This window comes from Macadamia integrifolia, chromosome 2 (assembly GCF_013358625.1).
Source record: "Macadamia integrifolia cultivar HAES 741 chromosome 2, SCU_Mint_v3, whole genome shotgun sequence".
NCBI classification, from domain to species: Eukaryota; Viridiplantae; Streptophyta; class Magnoliopsida; order Proteales; family Proteaceae; genus Macadamia; species Macadamia integrifolia.
The window spans coordinates 30,135,886-30,146,796 of NC_056558.1; the positions used below are offsets into that span (position 1 = coordinate 30,135,886).

Below are 10,911 nucleotides of genomic sequence, written 5' to 3' on the forward strand. Positions count from 1 at the left end.
TATTGTAGGATATATATCGATACGAAATGATTTAAAAAATTCAATGTATCGTATCGGTGTGTATCGTATCGGCCGACTAAATTTAAGATACGTATCGGAGAGTATCGTATCGGTATCGGAGATACTTAAAACCATGCTAATAGTGGTCTCAAAGCCAAAATGAGAAGGGTTTTAATTTTTCATTTGTTGTTAGAGGAACTTAACTAGGTTAGAGTTTCAAAATTGCCACCAGAAAATGATTACAGAGCAATCCCATCTGTGTAAATTGGGCATTGTTGAAGCAATCCATTCATATAAGTTGGTTGTTGCTTGAGAAGTCTTGTGGCAAGCACATAGAATTAAGCCTAAGAAAACATATACAATTAAATATGGGAAAAGAATGCTACTCTAGAACATCTTCACTGCATGATAGAACAGGGTAATATGATCTTTCCACATGTTTGAGATTTTAAAATGTAACCGTAATCGTACGAATCAACGTAGCTACGGGTCAAACACAGGGAGAACAACCACTTTATTTTTTGCTTCTTTTAATAATGTGAAAGTGAACCGATTAATGGTTGTGATCTAATTCTAACTATCATCCTAAACATATGTATCTAAAATAACGTCCTAACCATTCATCATCTAAGAATTTAAATACGCAAGCCACACAATTAAAATTAAATAAATAAATAACCCACGCAATTAAAAAGTAATGAAGAAAAAAACACTAAAATAAAACTAAAGTAAAAGAAAGAGAATAAAGCTAGAGAGAGGCTCACAAGTAGGTTTCTCTACTTAGCCCTTTTGGATGCATCATAATATGAGTTTCGCTACTTGACCAGAGAGTCACTCTTACAAGGGTTACTCTACTTGGCTTTAGGGAAAGTGAGGCAATTAAAATAAAAAACAATAAAATGACGGTTCTATGGCTAGGAGGGGCAAAGCCAACACATACACTAGCCATGAACCTTGGGGGAAAGGAAAAGCAATAATGTAACGACTGATATTAAAATTCTAAATTAAGAAAGAAATTGTAGTCAGAAGAGGGAATGAGGGGAAAGAAGACTATTGAAAAAGCCTACCTACCTGAATCAATGCTTGAACTTGAAAGCTTGGGTGATTTAAGATACTGGCAACCCTAAAAACCTGATCTGGAATGAACCAAATCTGAAATTTCTAGGCCTGGAGAAAACAAATCTTGAAAAAAAAAACTGAACTTGAAAAAGAGATGTTCCACAGCTCGTGATCTTGTCACCTAGATCTAAGCCTAGAACTACAACTTAAAAATTACAACTCAATTGTATAAATCATAAACATAAAAGGCTGAATAAAAATAAAAGAGTGCTTGTATTAATTGAAATAAAAAACTATTATAAAAGTGATTGAAACAAAAATAAAGAATAACTAAAACTAAAGAGAGGGAGAGAAAGAGAGAGAGAAAAGAACTAAGCATAAACTAGAAAATAAACTAAGGGGAATAATCCTTCTAGGAGGGGGGAGGAAGGGGCTTTTGTAGGGCTTTGGTCTTGCCTCCTTCCTTCTACAAGTCTTCTTTAAAAAAAGAAAGAAAATTAAATTAAATTAAATCTTGATAAAAATCCTCATTCTCTAAGATATTGTGTGAGGAAAGAGAGAATTTGTTTCCAAAATTGACAAATTCTATTCATTCCTTGCAATATTTACCAATATCTTGCAATCTTGACAAAATCAGAAAAGAATCTCTACATAGTGTAGGTATCATGGACCTCCGCCCCCCGGGATCGGGATATGGCACGTAGCGCGTGTACACACGCTAGGGTTCGACCCTAATGAGATGAGATAGTATCCCCCGGTCATCAAATGCCAAAGGGGGGGACACATGTTATGGGTAAAAGGGAGTCGCCACCTAGAAAGGGTCTAGGACCCATAAATGTCTCCCCCAATCAAGGGAGAGAGACTAATGACTCTGATGGATAAGGCTGGTTTGCACCAAGATTCTAGATAAGTGTCAAGTGACAGACTGGGAAGGTGTTAGGCACCCAGTCTGCCCGACCCTTAGGCCGGTCTCTTTTTGTTTGACTAAAGTTTGTTTGTACCCTACTAACTAGTCCTAAATCTAGGTCATTGAAAACCCTAAACTAGGTATCTAAGCATGACATGTGAAAACCCTAAAAACCAAGTGTCTAAATTATGCTAGATAGGTTATGATGCAAATAATGAAATGATTACGCTAATTAAATAAGCCTAAATGATTTAATTAATGTATTATGAGTCTTAGATTAAGCTAATTAAATAAGCCTAGTTGAGCAATTTGTGAAACCCTAAATTGAACTAACTCGATTAATTGAACCTAACCTAGATGGATGATCAATGAATTTATGAAATCCTAAATTGAATTAATTAAAATGATTAATCCTAATCCCTAGTAATTTGTGAAATAAATTATTACAATCCTACTTAATCTAATTGGTAAAAAGATTTATAAATTAAATGAGACCTAATTAATTTATAAAAAAATGAAGTGGATTAATTACATTAAATGAATGCATTTTTACTAATCTACCTAATCTAGTGTAGGAGGATTAAACTAAACCTACGGTTTAATTAAACTAATTATGAAACCTAATTGCACTAATTATGTTTACCTTGAGCTAATCCTAAGATGAGTTAAACGTTTTCAAAACCCTAGTTAAGCTAATGAGAAGAGAATCTTTTAACTAATTAATCTAGTTAATTATCCTACATTAAATAACTAATTAATTGATTGATTAAAATAAACAAACTACTAGAGGGAAAAAGATTGGTAATTACACAAATTTAATAAATTGAATTGAATGAAGAAATCAAATGCAGTGATTAAAAAAAAAACTAAATAAATTAACCACAATTAAATAAACAATAGTCGAAATGACTAATTAAGTTAACTAAGTTACTTTAATTAATCTAAATTAGTACTACACTAATGCAAGTGAATGTTGGAGTACAAAAGATAGGAGATAGTAGGAAAACCCAAATCCCCAATACGCACCTAATGCTACGAGCCGGTTTGAAGGGGGCCAGCCACGCCCTTGCTAACATACGCCCTAGACTACGTCCCATACGTTATTAAGAGGAAAATAAAATGAACATCAAACCAAGAATGGATAAAGAAAAATAAAGAACAAAGGAGGGGAAGATTCCACATAGAAAACATAAATGAAATAACAGGTCCCCTTCCCATGGCCAAAAGATTCATGCCCACATTCTCAAAATTGGATTTTCACCCGACACCAACATTTCCATCAAATTCCTCATTCTCAACATACAATCTGGCTGTTTATCCTATGCCCGAAAGATATTCGATCAAATGCCCAAACCAACCGTCTCCTCCTATAATTCAATGATTGCAGCCTACCTCAAACAAGGTCAAGCTGGAGGATCTCTGAATTTGATCCGCAAACTCACTTCCTCTAGTGAAAAACCAGATGGGTTCACGTTTTCCTTGATTTTGAAACTGCCTACAACAGCTACGTGTGATGTAATGTTGTCTTGTGATATTGGGAAGTGCACTTATACATGTACTCAAAATGTGGGAGAACTAAGGAAGCACGGAGAATTTTCAACTATATGCTAGAAAAGAACGGCCTTTCATGGACTTCCATGATTGATGGGTATGGGAAGAATGGAAATCCTACAGAAGCACTTGAGCTCGTCAACAAAATGCAAATAGATTATGAAATTAAACCCAATTATGTTACATTCCTTAGTGCACTCTCAGCTTGTGGACATGCAGGGCTGGTTGCTAAGCAGGGAAGAAGAAGAGAAAAAGAAGAAGAAGAAGAAGAAAATGAAGAAGAAAGGAGGAGGAAGGTGTGGCTGCAGGTCCGGTTGTAGCAGCAGGGAAGAAGAAGGAGAAGAAAGGAGGTGTGGCTGCAGGTCCGGTTGCAGCAGCAGGGAAGAGGAAGAGAAAAAGAAGAAGAAGAAGAAGAAGAAGAAGAAGAAGAAGGAGAAGGAGAAGAAAGGAGTGTTCGGTTGCAGGTTCAGTTAGGAAGAAAAAGAAGAAGAAGAAGAAGAAGAAGAAGAAGAAGAAGAAGGAAAGGAAGAAGAGCTGGGGAAGTGGGTTCGGTTAGGAGGTTTGGAAGACGATGCTTGGAAGACGATGAGGACGACGACAGTGCAGCCATAGGCGGCGGTGGAAGGCTGTGCTTGAACGGCGGCGACGGGATCACCCTTCCTTTGAGTAGGGAGTGGAAGAACAGGAGAAGATGAGAAGAAGGAGAAGAAGAGGAAGAAGAAGTGGAGAGGGACGGCTGGAGAAGAAAGATGGAAGAGAGGAAGAAGAATGAGGAATGGGATTAGGTTACACTTGAGATCCTAATCTAAGGGTCTAGATTAAAAGAGCAAAAACAATTTAAAAAGGAAAAACTAGACCAAATCAAATCTACTTAAGTAAGCATGTTAAATAAAAAAAAACAATTAAACCTAATTAATCTAAAAGAATCAATTAATTCTAAATACCTTTAATTGGACCGGAATAAATCAATTCACATCTAATAAACCGTATTGAACCAAACTGAAACTAATTAAACATAATTAATCTAAATAAATCAATTATTAATAAATTAGAAACTAATCTATTAATTAAAATAATTCTTAATCGCTATTGAAAGAAAATAAATAAATAAATACCTTAAACCGGCTTTAATCAAGAAACAAGGGGAGATAACCCTTGTGCTTCAAGGCCAAAATCGAACCGAACCGAATCAAACTAAGTCTCCCGGTTCAAGGAAAGATTACACATTTAAATTTTTATACTTTGAGAGATTCTTTATTTAGAGAAAGGGAATTAGCAAAAACCATATTCCTTCTTTCCAATCTCCTCCCCTTTTGGAAGAGAGGAAGGGCCATTCTTATAGCCTTGGGACTTGAGACAATTATCTCATATTTCCGATGTAGGACTAAAAAACTAGAGAGAATTGTCCAAAAAGGCTTGCTTTTAGACAAAGGGTTTGGGCGCCATGTGGCACCCTTCAGTTGCTCGGAATGGAATCTGATACCGAACTTTGGAGTCAACTTTCGGGGGTCATATCTTTCAAACCGTTTGTCGGAATTCGACGTGTAATATGTCGTTAGAAAGCTCAGTCCGAGCACTATCCAATGATGTGAGACAAGATTGTAGTCTCGATCAGAAACCTTTACGAAAATATGCATAAAGTAAGGACCCGGATCATATAATGAAAGAGAGAATCGGGCGTCGATTCGCATAGTTCTCGCATCAAAGTGTAATGTCCGACTTGAGGGGACAAACAACAATAATCCACAACACCAAATTCTAATTTTTGAAAACATTTTCTCTTGAAAGTTTATAGGAAAAAATGGTCATTTTCTACTCTAAGTTTGAAAATTCTCCAAGTCTAAAATATCCAACATGTAATCTTTCATATTGTCATCATTGCCGGGGGGTGACAAAATTCGGTGTCTACACATAGCATCTTCAAGATTTTATGAGGTGGCACGGAGAGAGAATAATCTTCAGGATTTTGTAAAAGAGATGATGTGGTACCAATGAGTGGATTCCACCTTTGGACAAGTTAGTTCAAATTTGGACCGGTTCTTGATTCACTTTAAACACTTTCTCTTGTAGACTTGGAAGCTAAAAAAAAAACAGAAATAGTATTATCCAAAGTGGGGCAACATTTACACTTATATCCCTAAGATTTCACACATTATTGTGCTCATCACCACACCCTATTGTATTTAGATATACGGGAACGTAAACGGATAGCCATAATGTGATTACTTTTAACTACCACATGGGTGGTGGTCCTATTGGAGCCACACCCATGACTCAACACAGGCCATCAAAATAACTTTCTTTTCCCTTTAAATAAATGCCATTGGATACTCTTCTCAGCCATGTGGTTGAAAAGTGAGTTGGTGATGTAGTGAATGATAGGTTTGTTTTTTCTCTCTCTCACTTATGGAATAGAAGGCAGAAGCCCATGGCCATGGGCCCATGTGTGCCGCCTATTCTGCCATTGTTAGAGCCATTAGTTCTGGCCTTTCCAACCTCTGCTCTCGTCTTAAATATTATATCGGAATAGGATGCTGGAAAAGAGTTGTGATTTCTTCTAGTAAGGAGTGAGGAGGGGTAGTCCTAAATAAAAGCTGGCTAGAAGTTAATGTGTGCCTACCAACTTTTATGAATATTCAAATACAATAATCTCACCCTACATAGGTCTCCATTATATAAGTTGCAAGCAACAAGAACCTAACTAACACGGAATTGCTTCTTTCTTTCTCCTCCTTCATTTGCTTGCTCTCTGTGTCTCTCGATCTTCATATAAATTATGGAACACAAGCAGTCTAGAAAAGGCAGTTTTTTCCAGGATTATTACATGAAATGGCTATCCTCTCGTGAATTGGAATCTATCACAGCTATTTGTGACTCTCTTTTGCCTTCAATCAACTACTCTGGCACCACTGATGAATATGATGATTCCATCGCCACATTCTACAAAACATCTGCGTCCATGACAGGAACTCCACAGCTGGTAAGAAATTAACTTACTCCACAGCTGGTCTTAATTAATTTTGGTTTTAAATCTTTCTTCTTCTCAATCTCAACCTATGGTTGTCATAATATTGTAGGTAAAGAAATTAATAGCTGAAAAAGTGGAACAAACTACATTGGGTCCCCTTCGTTTGTCATTACTGCTTTTATCAACATGGCTTGGGACGTTTATTCTTTGTGGGTCAGCTAGTTTGTCAACTCAATTCCCTTACGTACAGAGGTTCTCTCAGATTTCTCAGAAGAAACGAGAGCAGATCCTTCGGTCATGGTCTCTCAGCTCCCTTTTCTTCTTCAGGACTCTCTTCAAGGTCTTCAAGTTCATCACTTTCTTCATTTTCTTCACTCAGGTACATACTATATATGGTCTTAATTAATTTCTCATAATTAATAGAGTGGTACTTTTGGTTATCTATCTATCTATCTGCCTAAGTTATACAAAACCACAACATTAAGCTTTTGGCGTGAAAAAGCTAGCAAAAAAAATTTTTGGTGTCAGATTTGTTCCCATGAGCTTAATTATCCAGTAGTAGGACTGCATGTAATGAACTGATCTTCACTGGAGAGCGACTTGAGTGATGTACAGTTTGACGGGTAGATGGGGTTGTGGCCGGTGGTTTTAAGTGGTTAGACAATGTCCATGTGCTATTTTACTGTATATGTCGTTCTCACTTTATGAAGTTTGTTGGTCATTAATGGCATTTTTGTCCGTGATGGTTAGAGCAAATTGATGATTGTATGGATAACTGCAAGTCTTAGGTTCGATTTCCCATCTAATCATTTGTTAGTCTCCCCGAGAATTAATCGAGGTGCGCGTAAGCTAGCTTTAACACGTTGATTTAAAAAAAAAAAATAGATAAACAAACAAACAAACTTTGGTCATCAATAGTTGGGTTGGATGTCTCTCTATACAATGGGTCCCGCTGCCATCTAAGTGGGATGGCAATGGAAAGGTTAAATGGAAAGGCCCATGCACTCCAACAGCGACAAAACTAGGATTTTTATGTGGGGGATCAGATTAAATAAATGAGTGCCAATTGGGTTAGTTGGTCCTACTCTGGACTATGGATCAATTTAAGTGGGGGCTGGCTTTTTGTTTTCGTTTTGTGTTAGGTGGGTGGCTCTGTGTGTTTTATTGGAAGTGTCTATACCAAATTTAATTAATTAAATTATAAAATAGTTAAAGTGTGATTTAGTCATGGATAAATTAAAACAAATTATGACTAAGGATGGAACTGGACATCCCATTAATAAGATTGCAATGAAAATTTTAGGATACAAATGCGATTGTGCAAACTATGTGTATATTGAAACGAATCATGCATACAAGAATTTCACATACACATTATTGTTGGTTTATATGGAACAAAATTTTTGTCAGTAATGTATGATCAGTCTCTTGACCCATGGGGTCCTAATTATGTGGTAATGCATTGTGAATTTTGGCGCACCGTCAATTGATGTCTAACTAATTATATATCGATGCATAAGATTCACAGTGTTTGGCTATATTCGAAAGAGACATTCAACATGAAATTCTTTTTCCTAATTAGGAGAATATTGAAGAAAGAGAATATTTGTTAGTGACATTTTGGTAAAATTATTTATAAATTTTAAAGAATTAATATATTTTATTAATATTTGTTTTCTCAAACATTTTTAAAATGTTTTAAGGGTTCAATCGGAGATATAGAAAATCTATAATTGTATTTTTGATAGACTAGGGTTTTGACAGTAAATAAATATTTATAAACTTTAATAACATTTTCCATAAGAAATATTCTTTTGGAGAATCTAAAATACCTAGGTTCTGAAGTTTATATATTTCCTGGATCAGTCGTGTATCTAGGAAGAAAAGGGCAAGCTACTGCATGGAATAGAACATTTTAGACCCATATCATGGTCATCATAAATGTTAGTTTAGCCGGTTTGGTTCTTAAATCTGATTAGTGTTGATACTCTAATCAAACCAGTAGAATAATAGATCTTATTTTGATTGGGTACTGTGGATCTAATCTTTGACTACCCATATCCTACTGCTTTATGGTTACGCAGGAGAGGTGATAATGGATATGATAGGGCTGAGTAATGACCTTATCTTTACCCACACACTATAACACTATAAGGGATGTTGGATGATTCCACTCACTTTCATTTCTTCTCTTTCCATAGATGTGGACTCCACAAAAAATTACATATTCCATTATTTTCTTTCCTTCCTTTTCTTTGCCAATCCAACTCACAATATGTGGGATCCACCATCACAAGTTTTCCATTATTTTTTATCCGTCAAACAGATAGTCTTCAAGGAAAGTGAGAAGATCAGCTTGTGATTTCGCTTTTCATTCGTTTCAGTTAGATGACAAGAATGCGAACCCAACTTGGAAAGGAATTGGCTACTGTGGACCAGATCCAAATTTCAAAAATCAAACCAAAAGAAAAAAAGCAGGGTTTGGAAGAGAAGACGATGAGGAACGAATGGAAGAAGAACTCTATGGACCGCTATGTAAAGGCCTAGTTGATCTAACACAACCCAGAGAAGTTGTTGTGGATAAACTTGGAAGATATGGTTTTCCTGTCTCAGTCCACTGCAGAGGAAGTAATTCCCCATCTTTGTCATCTTCTCCTTGTTTAACCATCCATTGCGATGCTGTTGTTGTTGGTTCTGGGTCTGGTGGTGGTGTTGTTGCTGGCATTCTTGCAAAAGAAGGCTACAAAGTGATTGTCTTAGAGAAGGGGAACTACTTCGCAAGAAGCAATTTATCACTTATTGAAAGACCTTCCATGGATCAGATGTACTTAAATGGTGGAGTAATGGTTACTGATGATATGGGTGTGTTGTTACTCGCAGGATCAAATGTTGGTGGGGGTTCTACAATCAATTGGTCAGCTTCAATTAGAACACCTCATCATGTAATGAAGGAATGGTGTGAGGATTATGAGCTTGAGCTATTTGGTAGTCAGGTCTATAAAGAGGCATTAGATGCAGTTTGCAAGAAGATGGGTGTTCAGTCTGAAGTTGAAGAAGAAGGATTCAACAACACAATTTTACGACGAGGGTGCACTGAATTAGGATATCCAGTGACCAATATCCCCCGAAATTCAACTCAAGATCACTATTGTGGGTGGTGTGGTTATGGTTGCAAAGATGGGAAAAAGAAAGGTGTTGCAGAGACATGGCTAGTGGATTTGGTGAAATCAGGTAATGGTTTAATTCTACCAGGTTGCAATGCCTTGGAAATCTTACATGAGAGAAAGAAATGGAGAAACCGAAATACTGCAACTGGAGTCACCTTTGAATTTGATAATGGATTGGGAAAAGATATCTATGTGGTGGAATCGAAGGTGACAATAGTTGCTTGCGGTGCTCTTAGCACTCCAACATTGTTGAAAAGAAGTGGATTAAAGAATGATAACATAGGGAAGAACCTCCATCTTCATCCAGTGGTGATGGCATGGGGTCACTTCCCCAGTAATGATGAGTGGTTAGGGAAAGATAAGAAGAGCTACGAAGGGGGTATAATGACAGCAATGTCCACAGTCGTTGCCGATTTCGAAGGATCGGGCTATGGAGCTGTGATACAAACACCATCAGTGCATCCAGGAGTATACTCTACAGTAATGCCATGGGTTTCAAGCTCTGACTTCAAAGAAAGGATGTGCAAGTTCTCAAGGACTGCTCACATATTTGCACTGGCAAGGGACAAAGGAAAAGGTACTGTGGACTCTCAAACCTCATTCACTTATAAATTGGATGCCACAGATGAAGAGAACCTACAGAAGGGATTAGAAAAGATTCTTCGTATGTTGGCTGCAGCTGGGGCTGAAGAGGTTGGAACCCATCACATTATGGGGAAGAAATTGACTGTGAAGAAAGCCAGCAAACATGAGTTTGAGAAGTTTGTGAAAGAGGAAAGCAGTAGGAGACTTAGGGACTTGTCCACACCAATATGCTCTGCACACCAAATGGGAAGCTGTAGGATGGGAGTTGATGAGAAGCATTCTGTGGTGAACCAGAAAGGGGAGACATGGGAGGTGGAGGAACTGTTTCTGGCAGATACAAGCGTATTTCCAACAGCATTGGGTGTGAATCCCATGGTCACCGTCCAGGCCATTGCTCATACTACTGCACACTCAATTCTTGAAGTTCTTAAGAGGAAGAAGGATGGATACTAATCAAACAAGTTGATTTTATTATCTTCTTGATTATTTATTATTGTCTTTAGTAAATGTAAAATTCTGTAAAAGAACTTGAAAATGCATTCAGTGCCTTCTTTGTTTGTACAATGAAAGAATATTCCCTTCTCTCTTGAATCATGGGATTGAAGGTGAAATTAATAAATAAATAAATAAAACATTATATATATATATATATATATATATTTTTTTTTTTTTTT

General features: G+C 36.8%; 1 protein-coding gene across 2 annotated transcripts; it reads left to right on the forward strand.

Moving 5' to 3' along the window:
• The first annotated feature begins 6,200 nt into the window (after nt 1-6,200).
• On the forward strand, nt 6,201-10,878 carry LOC122093978 (long-chain-alcohol oxidase FAO4A-like). Of its 2 annotated transcripts, XM_042664550.1 has the most exons (3): nt 6,201-6,497; nt 6,595-6,864; nt 8,870-10,878. In XM_042664550.1, exons 1-3 carry the CDS (start codon nt 6,294-6,296, stop codon nt 10,688-10,690), a joined length of 2,295 nt encoding a protein of 764 aa, XP_042520484.1. In that variant the 5' UTR covers nt 6,201-6,293; the 3' UTR covers nt 10,691-10,878. The 2 variants fall into 2 exon arrangements, with proteins under 2 accessions (XP_042520484.1, XP_042520492.1); XM_042664558.1 differs by lacking the exon at nt 6,201-6,497 and having other exon boundaries at nt 6,647-6,864; nt 8,874-10,878.
• Nucleotides 10,879-10,911: the final 33 nt, after the last annotated feature.